Here is a 27,351-nt window from a genome sequence, read left to right as displayed (position 1 = left end):
AAATATCTTCCTTTCCTGATCTCTCTGGGTCACTACCAGGTGTGTACTGGCACCCATACCAGGTCAAAGCCATTTTTCAGGTCTTTAACAAGGGCTTTCTAGATTTCTCCTGGTCTGCTAGCAGGCTTCTAGAACTCTGTGGATAGGAGGCTGGTAGAGAGACCTTTTAAGGAATCATACAATATCACCCTGAAAATTGCCTAAGAAGCAGTGACACTTAGAAAAAAAATCCTAGAGATCCTAGTCCCAGAGCTTCCAGGAAATTCTATCCTGGAGACAATCTTGGTCTCTGGAATGTACATCTCTACATGCCTGGTCAGCCTGACTCATGGTCTACCCATAACATGTGACTTGGGACCAAGCAAAACACTGGGCCCAGGCCCCTACCAGGACATGCTTTAAAAGGAAATAAGATTGCTGAGGGTGAAGAAAACCAAAGTCTCCATTTGGCAAGCCACTGGTTGGAAGGACAGAGGAGAGCTGGGTTCCAGACCAAGGCGGCTGTTTCAAATCCAGATGATTTGTTTATGGTTTGATTTTTTTTCTTCTTCTTCTTCTTCTCCTGATTTAAAACACTGGATCTTTTGTAAAAATTGTCTTGGGAGAGAAGTGAAAATTAATCATCGCACAAAATTGCTGAGTGGAATCTTGTGATCTTCAGATTGAACCCCTTCATGAGGGCTGGGGGAAAAACGACACACCCCAGGTTTACAGTGGACATAACTGAGCAGTGCCAGGTCCAAGGTATGCTGACTCACAGCATCTCTTACGAATGAAGCGGAAAAGGGTGTCTTCTCTATCCTGCCACTCTCACGCGCAGTGCCCTGATTCCATGTCAGCCTGCCCCTCGTACTGCAAACCTCAGGTCAGAAGAACATTTTGGCTGTGGACTCAGCTTTAGCGACAGTGTTCAGAGGCTGCTTCGAGAAGCGGTTAAGCACACACTGCCTTAGTCTCCTAGTGCTGCTGTAACTGAAATACTACAAGCAAGTGGCTTTAAAAGAATTGAAACTTATTTTCTCACCGTTCCAGAGGCTAGAAGTCTGAATTCCGGGTACTGGCTCTAGGGGAAGGCTCACTTCTGTCCTCTCTGGGAGAAAATCCTTGCCTCAGCTTTCTAGTCCAAGCGGTTCTTGATTCCTGGGTGATCCTTAAATGTGCTCCTGTCTTCTGCAGTTTGTACTTGCTTGTCTTTGTGTCTAAGCTGCTTCTTGTAACACACAGGTGATGAGATTTAGGACACACCCTCCACTGATATGGCCTCATTAACATAACAAAGAAAACTCTGTTCCCAAATGGCGTTACAGGGGTTAGAATTCCAATGCGTATTTTGGGGGGACACAATTCAATCCACAACACATACCTTTGGAAGCCTAGGGACCTAGATGTGATTTACAGTTCTACCATTTGCTAGGTCTGCAGCCTCTGCCAAGTGGCTGATCTTCTCTGGACCTTAGGCTCCTCATTTGAGAAATGAGCAATAGTTTTGCCTCATTCTTTGGACCTTTTAATAAGACCTGTAAAGTGTGTCGTAAGCGTCAGCAAATGTTGCCTCTTGCTATTATTGCTATCCCCTCCCATCCACACAACAGAAAAATCCCGTGGCTCCTTATTTGCTGGAATTGGAAGACCAAGTTCAATCTACCTACCTCACATGTGGCTTCTAAGATATTAGATTGCAGAACCTTCTCTTTGTAGCTAAACTTAGATCTAGCCATAAATACGCTCAGGCCATATCATATGCAAAAATCACGAGAATGGCAACAATTTGCCGTGGGTGTCTGGTTGCTACCCTTCAAAGACAGCCCTCTCTTCGCTGGGTACCTGTCCTTGGCTCCAGCTGTGTGATCTTACATAGGCACTTATCTTCTCCGAGCCTCGGATGTCTTGCTTATAAGATAATTGTCACACATTCCTTCAGTTAGCAAGTATTTCATGAGCACCTGCCTGCTCACGTAGTGCTACGCCCTGTGCTGATGAAAAGGAAGATTTGATCCTGACCACGTCCATTTCATAGTCGAGTGAAATTCATTTTTCAGAAAGACAGGAGACCAAAAAAGCAAACCCAAACTAGTTGCCGTCAAGTCAATTCTGACTCATGGTGGCCCCATGTGGGTCAGAGTAAAACTGTGCTCCATAGGGTTTTCAATGGCTGATTTTTCAGAAGTAGATCTCCAGGACCTTTTTTTTTTTTCTGAGGCATCTCTGGGTAGACTCAAACCACCAACCTTTCAGTTAGTAGCTGAGGGCATAACCATTTATGTCACCCAGGGACTCCATAAAGGCAGGAGAAAGGCCAAACAATTTCTATGTTCTATTATTTGGGTCCTCTTTGACCCCTAGCCACCCACCCACACCCATACCTTTCACCTCCTTTCCTCCCCACCCTGATTTCCCAGCACCTTATCGAGCGACATCCCAATTCCAGGCATCTTCACACTGTGACAGTAGTTTGTATTTTAAAGAGCGTGAATGATGCAAATGGCTAATATGTTCAGCTGCTAACCGAAAGGTTCAAGGTTCAAGTCCACCCAAGAGTGGATTATCCAATAGGCAAGATATCCAATAAGAATGGTGCCTACCTTGCTTTGTTCATCCGTAGTGAACAATTTCACATTTTTTTTTTTACCACATCAAAAATTCTCCTTCTAGGTATGGCTGACATCTGTCTCTCTCCCAACTCCACAGCACCTTCCTATAGAATCAAAGCCTCTTTTTCAAATTTACAATCCCTGACAGGGGCAGATGACCCAGTAAACAAGGTAAGCCTGGGCTTACTTGTACTTGCTTACTAATCTGTAATGAACAACTTCACATGGGTTTCAATACATCAAAGATGTGGTTAAAAAAAAAAAAAGTGAAATTGTTCACTACAGATGACCTGGTAAGCATGGTACTTACCGTGCTTACCTTGCTTATTGCATAGTCCACCCCTGACCATCCAGATGCACCTCAGAAGGAAGGCCTGGCAATCTACTTCCAAAAAATCAGCCGTTGAAAACCCTACAAAGCATAGCACTGACACACATGGGGTCACCGTGTGTTGGAGTAGACTCAATACCAATTGTTTGTTTGTTTGGCTTGGTTTGGGGAACAAACCACCAGAGACAGTGAGTGAGGGAAAGTCTGAGGCGAGCAGGACTGCTGGCCCTCTCAGGTCCCACCATAAATCCAGCTGCCTCTTCTGCCTTGTCACGTGGGTGTGGTGGAGGCTGAGTCTTCTGTGCTCAACATATGTCCTCAGAGACTGAAATCTCCAGGCGACATCCTTCATGGTAGCTGTATCAGGGGCACTGGAGGGCAGGAGCTCAGGGAAAGGGCTCTTGGCTGACTAACGCCCCCATAAGAAACCTGCCCTTAAGAAGAGAGCATCTATTTGGGCTGTATGACTAAGTGGCATGCCCAGGAACTGATTTATGACACTGCCCACTGGAGTGACTGACCAGAGCTAATCCTTTGGCTGGAAGGGAAAGTGGATCCCAGCCCGCCCGTCTCCTGGAGGAGTGCTTCCACCCACTGAGGCATACCAGGGCACCCCCCCACCCCGCCTCCCACGAGCCTGGCTCTGTAGCTCACAGTCTAGCAGTCTCCTCATTAATGAGATCTGGATCTAATGGGGGACGGAGGAGAGAAGAAGGCAGTCAGTATTTGGGGGCTTCTTATTTTAGCTGTGGGTTGTGCAAGTGGTTAATGTGCTCAGCTGCTAACAGAAAGGTTGGGGGTTTGAGTCCACCCAGAGGCACCTCAGAATAAAAGCCTGGCAGTCTACTTCCAAAAATATCAGCCATTGAAAACCCTGTGGAGCACAGTTATACTCTGACACACATGGGGTCACCATGAGTAGGGTTCAACACCACGCAACTGGTATTTTAGAAGAACTATGAGGGGGAGACATTCTTTTTTTAAATCTTACTGGTAGGTAGAGGAGAGGTTTTTAACCAGGGGTCTGTGGATAGAATTCAGGTTCGAACCCACCAGCTGCTCCTCAGGAGAAAAGCCCTAGTGATCTGCTCCTGTAAAGACTTCAGCCTAGGAAACCTGGTAGGCCACTTCTGCTCTGTCCTATAAGGTCGCTAGGAATCGGAATCGACTCAACAGCATGCAACAGCAACAACTGAGATTTAGCATTGTCTGCAGTCAAAAGTAATGGCCACAAGCCCTGGCAGTACAGCAGCCCGTGTGTCTTTAACGCCAGCGGGAATCAGACATTTTCGCATCGTATTACGGCCGTGATAAATCCTCAAAGTGCCAATAATACCCAGCCTGATTTGAAATAATGCTAATTAGATCCACTGCTAGATCTTGTTGCATATATGTTATTAAATCACAAATTTGTTTTTATACATTGATACTATTTCAGTAATACTGTTTTCCTTCGTAATCCTGTATATTTTGTCTTAGGCATTCAAAACATCGTTCTGAAAAAGAATCTTTTCACGTCAGACAGACAAAGAAATTCAAAAATATTAAGACCCTTCCCTAAGATAAAACTTTAACAGTATTATCCCCCCCTTTTTTTTTCCTCTTGTCATGGAGTCGATTCCAACTCATGGTGATCCCATGTGTTATAAAGTAGAACTGCCCGTAGCATTTTCTTGGCTGTAATCCTTATGGAAGCAGACTGCCACGTCTCTCTCCTGTGGAGTGGCTCGTGGGCTCGAACCATTAACCTTTCACTTAGCAGCCAAGTGCTTTAACCACTATGCCACAAGGGCTCCTGGAGTAGACAAACTGGATTCAAATCTAATCTCTACCACTTATATCCTGTGTTACCTTGGACAAGTCGTATTTCCTATAAGCTTCAGTTATCTTCATCAGTAAAATGGGCCTAAAAGTTATTATGAGAATTAACTAAAACAATCTCTTAAATTCTTAGCACAGTACTTGACAAATAATAAACAAGTGTTGTATGTGAGCTATTATCACCATTAAAAGACATTTTGAGAGTGAAACGGTAAAAGTGAATAAAAACATTATTTTGATAAAACTTATTAACCACCTCTGATTTGCCCAACTTTAAGAATTTATTTTGTTCAAACATATACACCCGCTCCTCATTTATCAACATGGTTAGGGTCCAAAGACCAGGTTGTCATGCGAAAATCAGGGTTACGCGAAAATGGACAATGATCACATGCGATCGCAAAATGGAAGATAATTACATCATTACACAACTGCCACATTACGTAACTGCCAAACCACTGAGAATCATGGCCCAGCCAAGTTGACACATAACCTTAACCATCACAGCCAGCGTTACTCTCGCCTCACACTTTGGCATTTGTTACAGCCAGACATATGTCGTTAATGCACAAAATAGTCAGTAGATTTTTTACTATTGTCATAAATGTGAAATGTTGGATAGCGAGATATTGATAAGTAAGGAGTAGGTGTATTGCACAATTTGAAGGGGAGAAGTAAAATGAAAGGAATCCCCGAAGCTGATTTCAGGGAAGGGAGCAGTTAGTTAGGTCATCAAAGAATAACAGCTGTGCCTAAAGACCTTCCCCAGAGTGACAAACATGGCGCTCAGGGAGACCAGAAGAGGAAATACTCAACCTTACCTAGGAAGGTCAGGGAAGGCTTCCTGAGGAGGTGACATTTAAGCTCAGTGTTGAAAGACGAGGTTGAATGAACGGTTAGGACGGGGTCACATTCCAAATTTGACACCCATATTCTCCAGCCTATTTGACTTCTAACTTGGGGAATACCATTATCCTTCTTGAACCATGGAGAAATACATTCCAATGTATCCACCCAGTCTTGGATACACATCGTTTCCCACCCCCCCCCCCCCATCAGAGAACTTATTCCTCTTCTTTCTCAACCAGAACCCTTTGGGATGGCAGGAGAGCAGGCCTGCCAGGTTGGTGTGTAGAAAACCTGATCTGGCAGAGGCTAGAGGCTCACGCAAGCCCAGCAATGGAATTCCAGCAAACTCACTGCCATTGAGTTTGGATTTTTTCCGGGAAGACATAGATTCATTTTGTGACAGAGGAAGGGAGGGGAGGGAGAAAGTGATATAGTTTGGAAAAAAAAGGAATACACACACACACAAACACACACATATATATCCTGAGCCAGAAGTGACAACCTATCACCCTATAGCACCTCACTCTTGTGAGATTCAGCCAATGAACGTGTGAGCAGAATCCTTAAACGCTATTTAGAATCAACAATGAACTATTACTGAGCCATAAGGAGAAAGGAAGTTCTGATCCATGCTACACAACATGGATGGAGCTTGAAGACATTGTGCTGAGTGAAATAAGTCAGTCAGAAAAGGACAAATGTTGTAAGATCCCACTTACATGAAATGTCTGGAATAAGCAAATGTATAAAAACCCAAGTTTATGAGTGGTTACCAGGGGTGGAAGGGATGGGGAAAGAGAGAGTTATTGCTCAAGGGGCATTGAGCTTCTGTAAAGGGTGATGGAAAACATTTGGAAGTGCATAGTGGTGATGGTTGTACAACATGATGAATGTAATTAGTCACTGAATTGTACACTTCTAAGTGGGTAAAATGGCAAATCCATTGTCACATACATTTTTATATACAGATATACATTTTGCCACAATTTGTGTGCTCCCCAGGTTTTATCTTTAAGCTCTGAAGCCATTTAAATGACAGTTGTTATTGTTGTTAGTGCCTTCGAGTGGGTTCTAGCTCATAGTGACCCTGGGTACAACAGAACTAAATAATGCCAGGTCCTGCGCCATCCTCACAATTGTTGCTATGCTTGAGCCCATTGTTGTAGCCACTGTGTCAATCCATCTTCTTGAGGGTCTTCCTCTTCTTCACTGACCCTCTACTTTCCCAAGCATGACAACAATTAGAGGGAGAAAAATCCCAAGTAGGAACCCTTGATGAGCTGTCAGGAGGAGAATCAGCCTTTTAAAATATGGAAACTAGTTTAACAAAATCCAAAATCTTGCGTCTGAACAATTCTTTCTTCACAGTTCTTATTTCAGATAAGGTAGGTTCCTTCTGGCCATATTTTAGAGCAAAGAATGTCTTGTGAGGCACTACAGTGAAAAACACATGGTGTGGACATCGAAATGCCACTAGGAGAATTGTTCTTGACTTTTGTCAGTTGCATACGGTACGTTAAACAGAAAAAAAAATATTCCAGATTGTTCTCTACCAATTATCTGGAAAACGAAATTACGGGGATTACCCCCTGTGCCTGCAAAGACCTGAGAGGTTCATGAACCCATGAACAAGCTCTGTTTCCTCAAGTCTGTCCTCCTATGCAGCTAACTGGCTCCAACAGCACATGGGGAACACACAACCTCGTAATAAGACTCATGGCTAATTACAGCAACTGTCAACACCAGCCTCTGCACCTTTCCTAGGAGCAGCCCAGGGCTGGGACCATCCCTGGGAAAATCATCATGCACTTACTTGAGTAATGCTTGCGCTGTATGTTTCAGCACTTAGAATTAATTGCTAAGAGGTGGAAAAGACCTTAGAGATTCTCTAGGTCTATTTCCTTGTTTAACAGACAAGGAAACAGACCCAGCAAGGTTAGGGAACTTGCTCAAGGTCACAGGACAAGCTAGTAAAAGAGCTAGGGATAGAATTCAGGGTTTCATATCATTTGAGGTTCAGAAAGACTTTTAAAACTTGTCCAACTACCGCATCCAAAACCTTGAATGTGAAATGAACTGGGCAGCCAGTGATGGGTCCCTTTTCCCACTACTACACTCTCCTTCCCCTAAAGTGATCTGCCATTTGTTCCTTGAACACTCTTTTCCTTCCTCACAAGCAGGCAGAGAGGGCCGCCTTCTCTATGGGCCCAAACTCCATCCATTCCTCAGTGCCCTCCTCCATGAAGCCATCAGTTCAGACCCAGAACACTCTCCTCTGAACAACTAGCATGGATTTCCTCTCTCTCACAGTGGACATTTAGTTTTCTGAATATAACATCTGCAATCACTGCCCTGCCCTCTTAAACCCTGTAACAGAATGTTCCCTTTCCCCTGACACCTCCATTTCTAAAGACAGGAAAGGAAGAAAAAAAAAACACAGTTGTGATCGAGTCAATTCCAACTCATGGTGACCCCATGTGTGTCAGAGTAAAACCATGCTCCCCTGGGTTTTCAACGGCTGATTTTTCGGAAGTAGATCACCAGGCCACTGGGTGGATTCACATTGCCAACCTTTCGGTTAGCAGCCAAGTGCCTTAACGGTTTGCACCACCCAGGGACCATGACTTATTCATCTTTGTGCCCTCCCCACCACCACCGGAAAGCCTGGCATACAGTAAGAGCTCAATAATATTAGTGAGAAGAACAGGAAATAGAGTGGAATCAGGGAATAGGAGAGAGAAGTAAAGGTACCAACAAAGGTTAAAAGCAGCTTTGTTTTCCTTGTTGACACAGCCCAGGAATCCTGAGGGTCAGAAAAAGGGAAAGACAGAAAGAGACTGGAAGGGTAATGAGACAGACATAGAATAGAGCAGGTGAGACCATTATCCTCTTTAAGTACCTGCCAGGGACCCCCACACATGTTGCTTACTTGAAACCCTTCTAACTCAGAACCAAGATTGGAACTGGCAAGGTAGGACTGGAGAGTGGTGAAGGGGAGGGAGAACACCTTGGTAGTGTTCAGGAGGGATCTTAAGATGAAAAGGAAATGAAAGTGAGAGGAATAGGCACCGTTCCAAAGCAGACTCTGAGTTTTTGATGTGTGGCCCCAAGCTTTATTACACTCCTTCAAACTTGTCTGCACAAGCATTGGTTTTAGAATGGTGGGCGAGCCAAGCATTTATTTCCTTCCTTTTTTCAGACAACTAACTCAGACCTTTATCTGAATGTTGAGGCCCTCTATTTCTGACTGGAAGTCTCTTCAGAACAAACTCCAGTGGTTTCCACGGTGTGGGGAGTCAGTTGGCCACGGTCGCTGAACAACAGCAGCCACATTTCAGATGAGCTGGCCCTCCTGAGAGACAAGGGCAGGAGGGAGGGCTGGAAACTGGCTGAGATTTCATTCAAGCCACTCATGGTTCGGACCAATATCTACGTACTCCTTGAAGGATATTTATACCAAAATAAGGCCAGTGGAAAAGTTTCGTCTGCGTGGGTTTTAAGAGTTTTCCTCGGCCATGTCAAGCAAACTCAGGAAAGTAGCAAAATCGTTGCCAAGTCTAGGCTCTTTGAAGTGTGAGAAATTCTGAAAAGGCCTGGACCCATCATATTTCTACTTATCCTGAAGACCTGGAGTTTGCACTCCCTTTGTAAAAATGCTTAGTATCAACACCTCTCACAGCTTTTAAATTCCAGCCGAGCCCTTGACACCGTGTGACCGCAAATACCCTTGAAAAAGTAGATAAGTCTTTTGAAAGTTTTGCTGAGTGAAATCGATTTGTTGGTTGGTATTTTCTCTTTTTTAAAAAAATTCCGGACAGTCCAATTAATCACTTTAATCCTCCTCTTTACTTTGCTGGTAGAGAAATGGCTGCACATTTTCTCCTCGGTTTTATTTGTCATTCCCCACTCCTCAGAATCAAAACACCAAAAACTTTAACCATGATTTGCCCTTGATGTGAGGGGTTAAAACAGAAGCCTTGCTCTTGCACTAGGCACATTAACTACTGGTTAGTGCAAACAGTTAATATGCTCGGCTGCTAATCAAAAGGTTAGAGGTTCGAATCCACCCAGAGGCACCTTGGAGAAAAGGCCTGATGATCTGCTTCTGAAAAATTCAGCCATCGAAAACCCTGTGGAGCACAGTTCTGCTTTGACACACATGGGCTCGCCATAAGTTGGAATTGACTTGATGGCAACTGTTTTGTTTTGTTTTTTATCAAGTATCGGCCATGTGCCAGTCACTGTGCTATGTAGGTTTTTCCTAATCCCCACACCACCCCCATTTTACAGATGAGTAAGCTAAGATTCAGAGGGATGAAGTAAATTGCCACATTTGCATAGCTAGTACTAATGAACTTGAATTAAATCTGGGGCATTCAATCCACGGCTCCCCCTCTTCCATCTATACCATTTCTCCTCTGTACCTAACATTTTTATAGTGTGCTAGAAATGTGGTCACTAGATCAATTTAGGTGGTACACAGACACTAACAATAGTGAGCCGTATTAGCCAGAAGCTGTCTCCCTTTTCAGTTCTTACATCCTTCTGATTATGTTAAGGCGAGAGTCTCCATCTGGTGCTAAAATGTCTTTAACACCTCATGAATACTTGCTCAACTTCCTTTTAAACAAATGGAGAGCCTTCAACAGGCAACAGTATCTAGCTGGAATTTAATGATATCGTTTTATATTTATTGTATGGTTGCCCTCTGTTCTGAATATACTTTAGGGATAGAGTTCTTTAACAAATAAGATTTTTAAAAGTAATTTGTTTAGGAAAACTACTAGGTAAATAACCACACAGACAGTATATGGAGGACAACCTTCGCAAAAGAGGACCGTGAGGTTTCATAAACATCTGAAGTTCAATTATCCCTGATCTCTGCAGCACTTTACAGTTTTCAAAACGTCTTCTATCATTATCTTAACTAATCCCTACAACAACCCCCTGGAGCCAGTAGAGATTCTGATCCATTTTATGTTAAGAAAATTAAAGCTTACAAGGTAGAAATCTCTTGCCTGGCGTCACACAGGTAGCCACCGCGCACATTCAGCTCCTCAAGCTCCAGCATGACCCGTGTTCTCCCAATACTATGTCAGCAACTCATTGCAAGAGCCGGCAAGAGAGGGTAAAGTGATATCCCAAAGCAGTGAGCCAAGACCAGAAATGCCAGGGAAAGTCTACATATTTAGTGACTCTCAGGGATTGGCCTGAGGCTCCCAATTTCCCAGTGCTCGTACATGGAGAAACCTGCAGTTACTACATTATGACTTTCTCTAGAGAAGTCTGATTTTCTCTCTCTAGTGAGTCACCTTCCAGAAGGTAAGGACCTGGCTTTCCTATCAGGGTGAGCTGGGACCAGGTTAATCCAGGGAATATTTCCTACATTCTGGGGTACATCATGGAAGGGATGACATAAACTAGAAAGGGGCTACTCAGTAAGGAAGCACCAGCTATGACAAGTCAGTAAGAAAGCGTGTCTCTCCAAGTCTGCTTGCCTTGGGTACTTGACAGGGATTCAGATGTCTGATTCTGGTGATTGAATAGATAGGAAAACCATGAGTACAGAAGAGCCAACAGGTCCAGGTGCAAAGAATATAAGTGGGCAGTTCTACCAGTCTATCCACAAAGAAGGGGTCCCTGGATGGTGCAAACAACTAAGTGTTCTGCTGCAAACCAAAAGTTTGGTAGTTTGAATCTGCCCAGAGGCGCCTCAGAAGAAAGGCCTGGCCAACTACTTCCAAAAAGTCAGCCACTGAAAACCCTATGGAGCACAGGTCTACTCTGACACTCCTAGGCTCACCGTGAGTCACAGTCGACTCCGTGGCAATTGCTGGTGCTGGTGGACCCACAAAGAGATTTTTAGAAGCTACAAACACTCATGGAGGCGAAGGTGAGAGCTGGAGGGCACTAGTTAAAACCATGCAGATAAATTAATTCATAAGGGAAGAGTATGTTGAGAATCAAGAGGAGAGAAGGAGTGCCAATCCTAGAAGTTCTAGCTAGAAGCTAGAGAGAGGGAAGCCATTGAAAAGGAGAGAAGGCGTGGCCATAGGGATCAGGTCAAGACTAGGAAAAGCTAGAATCCTGGAAACCAGAGAAAATGGTGGTTCTTTTTTCTCCTAACTCCTCCTACAGGCATCAGCCTTGGGTGTAGACTACTAACATGCATTAGCTTTTGGTGTGCCAAAAAGCATGAATAGAAGGCAAATATGAAAGTGTTACAAAAGAAGCTGTTCAAATAAACGTTTACTGAGGAGCTAATATGTGCAGCCACCACCTGCCTGTCAGTTTGTCGCACCGTGATGGCTTGCGTGCTGCTGTGATGCTGGAAGCTATGCCACCAATATTCAATACCAGTGGGGTCACCCACGATGGATAGGTTTCAGCAAAGCTTTCAGACTAACACAAACTGGGATAAAAGACCTGGAGATCGACTTCCGAAAATAAGCCATTGAAAATCCTATGGATCACAACAGAGTGTTTTCCAGGATAGTGCTGGAAGATGGCACCCCTCACACTGGAAGGCATTACACAGTGACCACAACAAAGGGCACAAACATGCCAGTGATCATGAAGATGGTACAGGACGGAGCAATGTTTCATTCTGTTATACATGGGGTTTCCGTGAGTCGGAGGTGACTTGACGCCAACAACTAACAGCATCAACCATAAGCAAAGCGTTCTTCCAGGTACTGGTGAAAGAGCAGTGAAGTAGACACCCAGGAACCCTGCCCTTGCTTACAGGCAAGTAGGAAAGACAGACATTAAGCAGTTATACACACAATTAAATTATGACCATCGTGATAGGTACTAGGAAGAAGTGTGAGGTACAGTTTTCTAAATATGATAAGGGTAACAGAAAGACACAGAGGAGTTTTGCAGGTGAAGAACGGGGAGAGCAAGAGTCCAAGCAGAGGGAACTGCCTGTGGGAAGGCTCACAGGTGTGCAGGAATCTGGCATCTTTCTTGGGCCATACGCTTAAGCAAATAATTCAAAATTTGCTCAAGAAATAATTTTCCTCAAAAGTAACTTGGCTTCTGTAGGTCCAATTTTACATTTTAATTGTGTTAGAGGAGCTCTCAGAAGTGATGTTTGAAGGTTAATTATTTGCAAAGTGAATGACAATCCACTAGTTTCTGTTTCATAAAACTGGGCTTAGGAAAGCTCAGCCTAAATATTCTTTAAGGTCCTTTCAGTTCTAAGGAACTGATTTCCTTGAGCCAGATTTTTTGTAAAACAGAATTCAGTTTACATGTACTATGTGCAACCGGGTCGTTATGCGGGGGACAGGGAGGATCAAGGAAAGGATGAACTATTTGATCTAAAAAGTGCATTTAATATTAGTTTTAAAAACGAACCTGTTGCCATCGAGGCGATTCCAACTCATGGTAACCGCATGTGTGTCAGAGTAGAACTGTGCTCTTTAGGGTTCTCAGTGGCTGAGGCCTTTGTTCCAAGGCACCTCTAGGTACATTCAAACCTCCAACCTTTCAGCCTTTTGGCTAGCAGTGAGCTTGTTAACCATTGGTACCACCCAGGGACTCCCTTTAAGAATATATGATAGTAAAAACGAGAAGAGGGGGCCCATTTATAAGAAGGCTTGTTTTAAAGCAGAAAAACTTCTTTTTTTTTTTTCTTTTATCCTGCAAGGCACCAGTGTCAGCTGAAGGAAGTCCCTTTGTGTGTGTGTGTGTGTGTGTGTGTGTGTGCACACGCATATGTGTGCACACATGCTGCGCTCTCTCTCTCTCAATGCATCCATTGTCATAAAAGTTAACCTGAGAGTAATTTAGGCAGGAGATTCTCAGCAGAAAGCGTTTGCATAAGCAAAGCCTTCAAACTTGCAATAACAGTGCTATGCATATTTGCTTTTAAGATATCAAGAAGAGGGCGGGAGAAGATGGGCCAAGATTAAAAACTCTCCAACTTGGTGTTCTAAGTCTCCCACATTTCCAAAATTAACTCCAACAAAAGTATGTTATCCTTGGAAAGATCAGTAATGCTGCAAATTAAGAATTCAGACACACAGGCACACATATACATACACACTAAATTCCATCCTTATAGGACAACATTCTTAAGACAGCAGACTGCTAAAATCAGGAGAGTCTTGTAAAACTGGGAGGTATAATATGTAAGTATTGCCAGCCTTGAACTTGCAGTTTTATACTTGAGAAGTTTAGTAAAGGCAAAAACCTAAGAACCATGAAACCAATTAGATTTTAATTTCCAAGTGTAACCTGAAGATATTAGGCCTGGGGACACCAACAGCTTGTTCTCATTTGGGAAATGGGGGAGGGGGAGTAAGGATTCCCTGCGGGGACTTTATTTTCGTATGTCTTAACTTCCCTCGAGCTACTTGGTCAATTTCTACAAAAGATTCCCCGTGGGTTTGGGTTACTTCTGGTTTATAGTGAGGCTGGTAGCTTTACTACGTCTTCCCAAAAGCTGCCAGGACATATATCTAAGGAAGAAAAAAGACAACTGCCTCTGGAAACAATTTAGAGAGAAATGCCAGGTCTGCTCTCGCCCCTTAAGAAACCCTAGCATAGTCAATGAAAACACAAACCACGCTCTGGAAGCCTAAGTGGCCTCAAAAGATCAATAAATAGAAGATGAGGGGAGGTAGGAGTTCCCCTCCCACGAACTATTTTAATTAAGTAGCAAGCCCCTTAAATAATGGGCTAATTTTTTTTTTTTTAGAAACTTGGGCAGTTCTCAAAAGCAAGAGAGACTGAATGGTTTTGCCCCCTCTGCTGATTTTGTTGAGGAGTCCTGGTGGCACGGTGGTTAAGAGCTCCATTGCTAACCGAAAGGTCAGCAGTTCAAACCCACCAGCCACTCCATGAGAGAAAAATGTGGCACTCTGCTTCCATAAAGATTACAGCCTTGGAAACCTCATGGGGTGGTTTCTACTCTGTCCCAAATTGTCTCTATGACTCGACAGCATCGGGTACAGCTTTTGTCTGTGTTTGTGCAATTCACTACTCACGTTCACCAGAATAGTGTCTGTAGCTAGTTCAAAGGGAACTGATGTCAAAGGAAAATATTATTTCAGTCCTAAAATCTTGTCACTTCAGTCCACTGGTGTCCTTTATGCATGAGGTTTGTGGACCTGCTTTGGATACAACTTCGTTGTCAACATCAGCTATCAGCAAGAAGCTGGCAGCCAAGCAGACTGATTTCCCTTCTCCCTCAGTCATCATCATTTTCGCCCTGCCAACTGAGTGTTAAACAAAGGAGTCCACGTCCCAGGCCGGGATTGCAAACTTTATCGTTTTCCATGAGCCATCACACAGATCCAATCACCCAGCAATCAATCACTGTATCTAGGATTTGGAACTTTTTGCCTTATTACGTACTCTTCTTGTTCAAAGTAATCCCAACCCTATCATTTTGAAAGATAAAGTAAGATTTTGTGTAAATATGTCAAGGCTACCCAATTTCAAGGGCTGTTGACGGTTCCAGGTCCCTGAATGGGATGGCATGGATGGTATATGTACCCGACTTCTAACTCAAAGGGTGGTGGTTCTAGTCCACCCAGAGGCAACTCAGAAAGTAGGTCTGGTGACCTACTTCTGAAAAAGCAGCCACTGTAAACCCTGTGGAGCTCAGTTCTGCTCTGACACACACAGGGTCACCGTAAGTCAGAGTTGAAGGTAACCGGTCTGGGGTTTTTTGGTTTTGCCAATGCCGTGCTAATTATTTCATGAGATTGCTATAGCTTTTCTGTCCAAAATGTCCCCCGTGTCAGACATTTCCAAGAGTTCAAGCCCTTGAAAAATGTACTGATTTGAGTCTTATTGCCTCTTGGCTATTTTTCATGAAACTGATTTAAAAAAAAAAATATCAAAAAGGCAGACAGGAGGAAGCGAAAGGGGAGATAATCCTCCCTCGGGCACTAACAGTGTCTGCTGCGTATATGCCAAGAAATAATGTGGTAAGAGATAGAAATTACCAGTAGACTCAGTTCCCGGCCATGCCAGATAAGAGAGAACTGTGACTGTAATAATCCTGGGTCTTTAATTTGGAGGAAATCTCCAGACTGCCCTTCCCCCTATCAGCAGACAGTTAAGAAGGGGGTCAGCTCCCAGCTGGGGTGCAGTTTTATAACCACCACCATCATCAGCCACCTAAAGGCAGGCTTCCGTGTGCTTTCCCCTTCCATAGCCCTGGGGTTGGGCATTACAGCTTTTCTAGAGCCGGCCCCAATGCCAAAAAGCTTGGCCCTTGGCCAGGTTTGGGGGAAGGGTGGTAGAGGGTATCCTAAACAGCGGAACCTTTCATTGTATATTTTCCTTTTCACATATGGCTTTGCTTTTCTACTCTGTTTTCATAGCAGGATTAACCCCTTTTGTTCACACTCGATGTCAACCTTGGGGATCTCCAGTAATTCCCTCCCCTGGTGGGGGAGACAGAACGAAACAAGTGGTTACAAGGGCCAGAAATGTTCCATAAAGTGTTACATATGGTGATATAAGAGCTTATGGGTGTTGGTGGTGGGGACCTTGGCTTTGTTGTTGCTAGCTGCCGCCGAGTAGGCGCCCTACTCAACGGCAGCCCTGTGCACAATGGAACAAAATGCTGCTTGGTCCTGAGCCATCTCCATAATCGGTTACGCATGGGACCATTGTGATCTGTAGGGTATTCGTTGGCTGACTTTTAGAAATAGACCTCCAGGCCTTTCTTTCTAGTTTTCCTTATTTTGGAAGCTCTGCTGAAACCCCTTCAGCATCACAGCAACACACAAGCATCCACTGACAGACAGGTGGTGGCCGTGAATGAGGTGCTTCAACCGGGAATTGAACCCAGGTTTCTCACATGGAAGGCCAGAATTATAGGAAACTCAAAGACTTTTTCAAAGACTTGCCTGAGGAAGTGATGGGAGGAATTGATTGGAATTTTCCATAACTGCCCCAAGGGCATGTTCAGCAGCTAACTGGTCACATGTGGCCTCTGAGGATAGCTGGTGTGTGAGACGCAGGAGCAATGGGCCGCTTTCACCTCCATCCCCGAAGTGCCTGAGACAACCCTGCCTCCCTCCAACCTTTCACATGCTCCAAGACAACACGTTGGGCTTCTGAGATCCATCTCTCTCTCATGGCTGCCCTGGTTTTGATTTGATTTTACCTGTTAAATATGTTGTGAGAGGGAGACAGGAGAATGGGTATATTTTGCCCCAAACCTATATCCTCCTAGACTTTAACCTGGACAAACTAGGTTGAGAGATGAGAACAATAAGTTTCTTATAGAATGTAAAAAAAATTTCTTTTGTTGGGCATTTGTTTAAAACTTTATCCAGGACACGAAACACTCCTAGCATCTCAAGATAAAGCCATCAGCCTAACCCTCAACCCCTGCCAGTACAAGGGATAAATTTAATCCACACAAACCATTTAATAAGAAAAATAATTGAGTCTTTACCCTTAAGCACTGACATCTCAGTCACTCCTGCAATCGGCCACCACCCACCAATTACGTTTTCAGTTCTATTACTTTAAATAGGATTGGCCTTTCAAATCAAAATTTAAAAAAATAAATAAAAAGTTTCCATCCATAGAATTCTAAATACTAGACCAGTGGGGCTAACTTCAATGCGTTTAGTCTGTGCATTTTCATCCTCATTACACAATTCAGGAAAAGGATAACTAAATTGAAAGGATTTCTTCACATCCATGTTTGTCCAGACAGAGGAATACAAATGCCAAAGGAGCAACGTGGTGTGGAAAACACAGATCTGGGGACACATACACACGTAGCCTCCTGAGGAGTATCTTTACCACACTGTTGCCAGATTTGACCACTAACGTAGATGAAGTCTTTGCTAAGACTTACTGCGGTTTTAGGAGGCACTTTTTCCCAAAACTGTTTCCATGGTTGATTTCCATGTCATCCGAGAGAACGTAGGTCAGACAGTGGAGAAAAGAAGTTCAAGTAAGGATAAAGACTCCCTCCAACCACTTCTGCACGTTCCTCTGCCTGTCTCTTCTTGCTGTTGTTGCTGGCTTCCAGCAAGTCCACCCTCAACTCATGGCGACACTATGCACAACAGAATGAAACACTGACTGGTCCTGCACCATCCCCACAATCGGTTGTGGGCCAGACCCTTGGGATCTGTAGGGTTTTCGTTGGCTGACTTTCAGCAGTAGATCACCTGGCCTTTCTTCCTAGTCTGTCTTAGCCTGGAAGCTCTGCTGAAGCCTGTTCAGCATCACAGAAACACAAGAGCCTCCCCTCACAGGTGGTGGCTGCACATGAGACCCGTCCACCAGGAATCAAACCCCGGCCTCCTGCATAGAATGCAAGAATTCTAACACTGGACCACCACTGCCTCCACAGCCTATCACTACCATCTTCTAAGCCAGTCATCTTGATGGGGTAAAAGATAGAATCCTCCAGAATTTGGATAAGAAGCCCCACCCTTTCATCTCATACTTGGAGAAACAGGATTCTCTTGGCAGTAACATATAGAGCCCTAGTTTGAGTCTTCCCAAACCAGTGTGTGAGCATCAGTGGTGAGGTGAGTGAGAAAGAAGTCAGAGAACAAATGCAGAGCAACAGTTTTACTTAATATTGGAGGGAAGAAGATAAAGATGCGTTCATGCTATGTTAAAACCAAAAAATGTATGCATTATGCAGTAGGATGCAAAAAGCCACCCTGATGTTTAGGCATAAACAGAATACAAAGAGTCTGTGTGTGTCTGCCTCCCCTAGCAAGCCTGGGTTCCTGTCGCCTTGCCTCCACCTTTTGGGGTACAGAGGACATGTCACAGGGAGGACCTGTTGGGCAGAGGGCTTACACACAGGAAGGGCCGTGAACGTAGACTTTAAGTTATGTGCGCACGGCTATTATATTCGGGGGTGTATTTATTCCATTACCCTGCTAAATTTTTGTAATTCTGCTTTGGCAACTCAATTTTTTTAATCATTGGAGAGTTTCAAAAAAAAAAAGGGAGCAATTCAGACACTTGCCAAGGCCTGGGAGTTATTGAAGGGAAAGTGAAAGAAGCCCTGCAGGCCAGGCCACACCCCAGAAAGGTCATATTTCTTAAGAAAAACAAAAAAGCTTTCCATGGCCATGCAGCTTGTCACCATTTGGCCCTACGTGTTGCCAGGTTGGGCTCCCTCAGGCTCTCCCATCAACACTGGCAACCTGGGTCTCTACCCTCTGCCCTGTTGGCCAGCTCCACCCGGGCCAGCCTTGGGGCTAGGATGCCACCCCTGACCTGGAGCCTGGCAGAGGAGATCCCCAGGGGCGTTAGCCAGTGAAGTTTAGAGAAAGAGGAAGGGCTGTGGTTTCCCTTCTGTCTGGCCTTTAAGAGAGTCCCTTCCTTTGGCACAGATGCCTGTGAGGCAGGCTTGAAAGGACCAAGATGAAATTGCAACAACAAAACTCAGACTTGCTGCTGTGAAACTCGCCTTGTGGGGAATGGTGGTCCACCGGCAGAGTTTGCGAAGAAGAGTGGTTAAGTCAATGAGCTGAGATTCTTAAAGTCCCAGCTGGGGCAGCGGAGGGTCCAGTGGGGAGGTCTGGTGGTTTCCAAACTTTGCCTACATACTAGTATCACCTGGGGAGCTTCCAAAAATGCTGCTGCCTAGGGCCCACCCCCCAGAGATTGTGGCTAAATTGTATTGGGGTGCGGTCTGGGCTTTGGAAGTTATAGGGGATCCCCCAGGTGATTCTAATGTGCAGGCATGTTTGGGAGCCCCTAGTGTGGCCCCTCACTACTCAGAGTGTGTTCAGCAGACCAGCAACATTACTGTCACCTGGGAGGGTGGTAGAACTATGCAATCGCCAGCTCACCCCAGACTTAAGAGAACCTGAATCTACATTTTAACTGGATCCCCCAGGTGATCTTTATGCATGATTTTTGAGAAACACTGGCCCACATTCACATCCAAGCAAAATCCCCCCTGTTAAAGTGCAATCACAAGGCACAACATTTTCCTCCTTCCTGGCACTGGTTGCAGCAGCGCTGGTGGAACCTTGCCTTCCATGCAGGAGACCCAGGATCCTGTTCCCACTTAACTAACCCCAAGGCAACTGGTTTTACCGGTTTAAGCCTAGAGTTAGGAGACCCACAACCCCAGTGAAGCTCCAGTCCAGGGCATTCTGAATGGACAAGTTATTTCACCTCACTCAGACATACTGTCATTCATCATCTGTTGACTAGTGTTATGGATAGAACTGTGTCCACCCAAAATGCGTGCTGTAAACCCTAACTTCTAAGCCTGTAGTTGAGGAGCTGTGGTGGCACAGTGGTTAAGTAGTCAGCTGCTAACTGAAAGGTTGGCGGTTTGAACCCCCTAGCCACTCTGTGGGAGGAAGATGCTGCATTCTGCTTCTGTAAAGATTTCAGTCTTGGAAACCCTTTGAGGCAGTTCTACTCTGTCCTCTAGGGTCGCTATTTGTCAGAATTGACTTGACAGCAGTGGGTTTGGTTTGGCTTATGCTTGTGGTTATAATCCCATTTGGGAATGGGTTGTCTTTGTTAGGTTATTGAGAAAGAATTAGTATAGGTTGAGTTTTGAGTCAATCTCTTACAAGATATAAAGGAGCAGATTATTCCAGCTGTGATGGGGGAAGATAGTTGCCAAGCCATATGGAGATCTCCAAGGAACCGGGAAACAGAAGTTGAAGAGACAAGGACCTTCCCCCAGAGCCAACAGAGAGAGAATGCACCCTAGGGCCCGCACCCTGAATTGACGTATAGCCTCGTAAACTGTGAGAAAATAAATTTGTTTGTTAAAGCCATCCACTTGTTGTATTTCTGTTATAGCAGCACTAGATAACTAAAAAACAAAAAAAAACCTATTGCCATCAAGTCAATTCTGATTCATAGTGACCCTACAGGACAGAGAAGAACCTGCCCTGTAGGGTTTCCAAGGCTGTAATCTTTAAGGAAACAGACTGCCGCATCTTTCTCCCACTGAGCAGCAGGTGGGTTTGAACTGCTGACCTTTATGTTAGTAGCTGAGTACTTAACCACTGTGCCACCAGGGCTTCTGCTTTTAAAAAGTCACAGCCACTGAAAACCATATGGAGCGAAGTTCTACTCTGACACTCATGGGGTCTCCGTGAGTCAGAATCAACTTGACGGCAACTGGAAGAGGATTCCAGAGGGAAGGTAAAGTGACCTTAACCACTAGGCCACCAGGGTTTCCATATATGCAAAAGTGATCCCTAAACTGCCCTACTGCCATCATCAACCCTAAAATAATAACAACCCATGGAGGGTTTTTTGTTTTTGTTTTTGTTTTTTTAGATAACAAGTCATATCGACCAATAATATTTAATAACACCTGTGCTTACTCATAAAACCTGGTGGTGTAGTGATTAAAAGCTATGGCTGCTAACCAAAAGGTTGGCAGTTCGAATCCACTAGGCAATCCTTGGAAGCCCTGTGGGCCAGTTCTACTCTTTTCTATAGGATCGCTATGAGTTGGAATCAACTCAACAGCAATGGGTTATTATTATTTATGCTTACACAGCTTATCGGTAAAAGACAAGTTCCAACTGAATATATTTTTGTGTCAGTTCAGAATACCCCAGCTCCAAAAATAAACCCGCAGATAGTAATAACGGCATGTGATGATACTAGATATCATTTTTAAAAAGTTAAAATCATGATGCTCATGCAAATACAAAATGAAACTTATCAAAGATTTTATTCAACTCATTAATTAATGAAGGAACCCGTAAGATGCTTATTGTTTTAATTGAATGTTAGATGAAAGTTTACAGAATAAACTAGTTTCTCATCAAACAGTTAGTGCACATATTGTTGTATGACATTGGTTAGCAACCCCACGACATGTCAACACTCTCCCTTCTCAGCCCCAGTAAGATGTTTAGACCAGTCCCGAAAGCATTTGGGGAGCTAGGCATTTATAGGAAATGTGATAAGGAAATGTTCAAAGGTAAAGATTAGTCCAAAGGACCAATGGACCACATCTACCACGGCCTCCACCAGACTAAGTCCAGTACAACTAGATGGTACCTGGCTACCACCACTGACTGCTCTGACAAGGATCACAACAGAGGGTCCCAGACAGAGCTGGAGAAAAATGTAGAACAAAATTCTAACTCACAAAAAAAAAACAGACTTACTGGCCTGATAGAGACTAGAGAAACCCTGAGAGTATGGCCCCCAGACACTCTTTTAGCTCAGTAATAAAGTCACTCCTGAGTTTCACCCTTTAGCCAAAGATTAAACAGGTCCATAAAACAAAGCAAGACTAAAGGGGCATACCAGCCCAGGGGCAAGGACCAGAAGGCAGGAGGGGACAGGAAAGCTGGTAATAGGGAACCCACGGCTGAGAAGGGAGAGTGTTGACATGTCGTGCGTCGGGTTGTTAACCAACGTTATAAAACAATATGTGTACTAACTGTTTAATGAGAAACTAGTTTTTTCTGTAGCCCTTCATCTGAAGTACAATAAAATAAATAAATAAAAATTAAACACTGTATGTACTAACTGTTCAATGAGATGCTAGTTTGTTCTATAAATTTTAATCTAAAGTACAACTGAAAAAAAAGAGAAATGTTAGGACAAGATTAACGGGTTGTTTACGCAACTAGTTAATACTTCACAGGACACTAAGCCATAACATTTGGAGTTATCTTTTTCGAAAGGACAAGAATTATTTGTGTCTCTGCTGGACAAAGTTACATGTAACTTCGCCAAATCTTGGGGTAGAACAAAGTATATTGCTCTGGATAATTCCTTGGGGATGTTAGACTTGCCACCATATAACATTGAAAGGACATGTCACCCACCTTTCTGCCTTATTTCCAAGTGTGGGATAAGCTTTTTTTTTAACGACGGTGAAATAATGATTCATTTCACTTTACAAAGACTCTATTAATCTTACATGGTGCTTACAACAGCCCTGTTGAGGCACGAAGGGCAGGGATAACCTGTTTTTCAGATGAGATACTGAGTCAACTCCATTTTTAATTTTCCTGGGTAGATTCCTCTTTATCTCAATTCTCCAGTGCTGTTGGTGTCTTTTTTCCCACTTAAAGACTGCCATTGGGGTTCCTGTCATCCTAACCTCCCATAAGGGCAAAGGGTTAAAGGAAGCGGATGCCCAGGAAGCACTGCCTCTGCCCCTTGCACCCCTAGGCAGCGCTGAGGCTGACCAAGTCCTTTTAAGTCCCTGACACCATTCACTTCCACAGCCACATCAGATGAAATGCATCCTACTAACCTGAGCCAAAGAAAATTGTCAAAACATTTTTTTCTCCCCTCAGGAAAAAGGACAAAATAGATGCTGCATTCCAAGAAACCATTTTTTGAATGATAGTTCCGTTTAAGCAATTCTGTTCTCAGCTACTGTGAGGTCCTGTGCATTTTTTCAACAGAGACAGATCCACATCAGAGAAACTCAATGTTTATAAACCGAGTATCTCATTTTAAACACTGTTCTGGCTGATTTTTTTTCCCCCTCTTCCATAAAAAAATACCATCATTTTTGCTGGGTCTGTCTGGGACCTGGGTGAATGGTACATAGTGGACAAATGACTATTTATTGTGTTAAACAGCCAGGAAACTGGCTGGAAGTGTGGTCTGATGGCCCAAAGCTATTTCTTCCTTGCAAAGGCCATTTATTTTTCTCTCCCACGTACTTCTGTCACCATTGGAACCACCCACCAAGCAGGAATGGAGACCAGGCCCACCTCTCCATTTCCTGAGCCTGGCTTTGGATTGGTGTCACGGCCCAACAAGGCTGGAAGTTCTGTGTCATCACTTGTCTGACTGCATCATTCTTTCTCTGGGCTCGTTGTGATCTTTTAATGTCAGTTTTCTTCAGGTGATGGGTAGCATGTCACTTTAAGGCCAAAGGGCTAGGAATAGCTTAGCTTAATAAGGTAATGATTAAAGTATGGAACATGTGTGGAGGCTGAAAGAAAAACTTCATTTTTTGTTTGTTTGTTTTACTTTTTTTCTTTGTGAAACAAAGTAGAAAATAAGAAAGTATATGAGGCACACAGCTAGAAAAATAGTTCACCTAAACCCAATAGTCCATTAAAATTCTGAGGCCAAAAAGAAACATTTTGAGAACATCTCAGTCAGGGTCTCTCGAACAGTTTTTCACAAGATATAACAACAACAGCAACACTTGGTGCATAATAAGTGCCAGGTCCTTTCCATGCACCATCTCATTAAACTGCACAGTAGCTCAATGAGGCAGGATGGGTTCTTATTATTCCCATGAAACAGATGAGGAAACTGAGACTCAATGAGAACAGTCATCTTCCCAGCTCAGCACACTCAGACAGACTAGGAAGAAAAGCCTGGCAATCCACTCCTGAAAATCAGCCAGTGAAAACCCTATGGATCACAATGGTCCAATCCCCAGCCCATCATGGGGATGGCTAGGACCAGGCAGCATTTCAGTCCATTGTGCCTGGGGTGGCTGTGAGTCAGGGCCAACTCAATGGCAACAGCAACAAGCAGAAGAAAAGAGCAGAACTGGAACTAAAGCTCAGAACTGTCAGACCGCACAGGCTGGGTTTCTTATTTGGAAAAGCTGCCTGCTCTCAACCTCCCTTCTTGCTTCTAGCACAGGTTGGCACTTTGAAGGCTCTGGGAAGCCCTTCAGAATTCAGTGCCCTCTGTGTTTATTTAATCATATCCTTTTTCCATACTGTGAACCACTTGGTAACATCTCACAGAACAAGTATTCTCCAAACAGAATTTAGGCAACCGTGACTCAGGCCAGTTTACAGAGTAGAAACTTGGGCTGGGAGAGTAAATGATTTGCCTCCAGTCGCACAGCTAATAAATGCCAGAATTGGCACCGTAGGGCCAGGCCCCCACATCACAGACAAGTGCTCTGCTGTCCTGGGCTGCCTTACATCACTCCTCTATTTCTAAACCGTACTCTGAGCCAGCAGACGGAATTGCAGCTAAACTCACCAGGCTAAATATCAGGATTAATCCTCTTGTTGGATGACTGTTAAATCAGCCTGTCATTAGAAGAACAATAATGCAGGGTGCTTTCCCGCTTATGGAGTGCTTCTGCACAGTTCTGAGTCAAGGGCTTGCTACCTTCCGGTGTATCTGAATCGATCCAACAGTGAAGTCTTAGAATGATACAAAGATGAAGTCTTATTCATAAATTCTGTTGTTAGCAGCCATCAAGTCAACTCTAATTCATGGCGACCTGTGTGCAACAGAAGGAAATGTTGCCTGGTCCTGGGCCGTCCTCACAACATTGGAGTCCATCATTGCAGCTGTAATGCCAATCCACCTCACCAAGGGTCTCCCTCACCCTCGCTGACCCTCTGCTCCACCAAACATGATGTCCTCCTCTAGCCATTGATCTCTCCAGATGACATGACCACAGCAAGCAAGTCGGACAGTGCTCTGTTGTCATCCGTAGAGTTTTCACTGGTTAATTTTCAGAAGTAGATCACTAGTCCTTTCTTCCTAGCCTATGTTAGTCTGGAAACTCCGCTGAAACCTGTCCACCATGGGTGACTCTGCTGGTGTTTTAAATACTGGTGGCATAGTTTTTAGCATCACAGCAACATGCAAGCTACCACAATATGACAAATTGACAAATGAGTGGTAGTCATAAATTTTATACCTCCCAAAATAACCTTTAATCACTCAGAAATTAAGTGTGGAGGGATGACTGTATTTCCAGTACTGAAATTCAAAGTATCAAGAATAAGAGGTGGAAGTTAGCAAGTTTTTTAGCCAATGGCCTTAGGGGGCAAAGTTCTGACTGCTAATGAAAGGTCCCCAGCTGTGAATGAGCTGATGGTGAACATCATCTTGTTTTCCTCTTTCAGCATGAATATAGCGCTGAACAGGTACAAACATAAACAGGCTTCCCTCAAGATATGTGCGATCCTGAACTATTAATCTGTGTTAGACAGCAAACCCGTTGTCATCGAGCTGACTCCAACTCATGGCAACCCCATGTGTGTCAGAGTAGAACTGCGCTCTACGTGGTTTTCAGTGGCTGAGTTTTCAGGAGTAGATTGCCAGCCAGGCTTTTCTTCTGATGTGCCTCTGGGTAGACTTGAATCTTCAACCTTTTGGTTAGCAGCTGAGCACATCAACTGTTTGTACAACCCAGGGTCTCTTGGCATATTGTAGATGTTAAATCAGTGTTTAAGTAAATCAGTGAAATATTTGTTGAATGAGGAGCTTATCCCTTTACTAGTTGCCTGAGCCCTACTGGTAAAATATATATATAATAAATGTGCACGGCTGTATGAAGTCACCCCACTCCTAACCCCAAGGGAGAGGTAGGTCAGTTTCTCAGCCAGCGGATTCACACACTACCAACCTGGCACTTCGCCAATTTTCATGTCATAAAAATCTCCTGGGAATTAGGTTAAAATGCAGATTCTGATTCAGAAGCATCAGGAGTCCGAAACTCTGCATTCCTGATAAGCGGCCCAGTGACGCTGCTGGTTTGAGAACCACATTCGAGAGTGTCTTAGTCATCTAGTGCTGCTATAACAGAAGTACCCCAAGTGGATGGCTTTAACAAAGAGAAATTTATTTCCTCAAAATAAACTAAGCTCAGGGTCCAAATTCAGGGCATCAGCTCCAAGGGAAGGCTTTCTCTCTCGCTCGCTCTGGAGGAAGGTCCTTGTCCTCATTCTTCCCCTGACCGAGGAGCTTCACAGGCGCAGGGACCCTGGTTCCAAAGGACACAATCTGTTCATGTTGCTGCTTTCTTGGTGGTATGAGGTCCCCAACTCTCTGCTTGCTTCCCTTTCCTTTTATCTCTTGTGAAATAAAAGGTGGTGCAGGCCACACCCCAGGGAAACTGCATTGGATCAGGCAGGTGACCTGAGCAAGAGTGTTACATCCTACCTAATCTTTTTTAAGAGCAGGCAGAGATTATGATTTATAACACACAGGAAAATCACAAAATGGAGGACAACCACACAAGGACTAACCAGGTTGACACAATTCAATCCATTACAGGGGAGCAAGGGTCTAAGCAGCAGCAGCAGCACTCAGTGCACTTTTGTTACCTCTAGCTGGTAACCAGTAATAAACCTCCCTCATGCATTCTTCTCCCTACAAAGGATGGCTAGATTTTAAATGCTCCTGTGATTTATAATGTTTTGGTAAAATATTTAAGTTATGCTTCAAGCTCTAAACATTTGGCACCATAAACATTTGTTTGTGCCTGTAGCTTTGGCTTAATCACGCCCTATCAATAAATCACAAATAAATGAGGGAGAGGAGACACTTGCTGGAAGATTCCATTGAGGTGACAAGTCGATCAGGGGAATGGGTGGGGGTGTGGGGGGCAGTGTTTCCATGCAGCGGTGGTGTTTTACAACAATACTGGAGACTGGGAATGGGCCCATTGCAATTTTATTGGGAAGGGCCCCACCCTTCCACACTCGCCTGCCCTATGGCCACATTCCCAGCTTGTCTGCTCCGTTCCTGGTAAACAGTAAGTGATGGCTTATTCGTCCTTAGCCCTTTGAACCCCACCTAATCCCTTTGCTGGCGTGCCAAGTCTTCTAGAGGTCAAGCATCCACGTCCAAGATGTTTGGAAAGAAAACACCCTCTTTTCTGTCTCCTTTTCCAGATGTCCCTGGGCCAGCAGCAGTCAGCAAGAGGTGTGCCTTGTCTGAGATGCAAGGGGACGTGCTCAGGCTTCGAGCCACATCCATGGAGGTAACGTGTTTGGTCAGAGGGAGCTCTGCCTGCCTTTGTTTCTTGACTGTCCTTTCCAGGAACCCTGCTCGTCCTTTTCTGTTGGG

The 27,351-nt window shown here is 44.2% G+C and overlaps 1 protein-coding gene across 2 annotated transcripts in view; it reads left to right on the top strand.

Moving 5' to 3' along the window:
- Positions 1 to 27,351, top strand: part of LMCD1 (LIM and cysteine rich domains 1) — an 81,612-nt gene that overhangs the window by 7,316 nt on the left and 46,945 nt on the right. For both annotated transcript variants that reach the window (XM_003409775.4, XM_010590027.3), the window contains exon 2: positions 27,177 to 27,265. In XM_003409775.4, coding sequence (XP_003409823.2) covers positions 27,177 to 27,265 — 89 coding nt within the window. The remainder of the gene's footprint in view (positions 1 to 27,176; positions 27,266 to 27,351) is intronic.

Source organism: Loxodonta africana, chromosome 22 (assembly GCF_030014295.1).
Source record: "Loxodonta africana isolate mLoxAfr1 chromosome 22, mLoxAfr1.hap2, whole genome shotgun sequence".
NCBI lineage: Eukaryota > Metazoa > Chordata > Mammalia > Proboscidea > Elephantidae > Loxodonta > Loxodonta africana.
The sequence above is the reverse complement of the archived record's forward strand: the minus strand, read 5'-3'. Positions and strand labels throughout refer to the sequence as shown.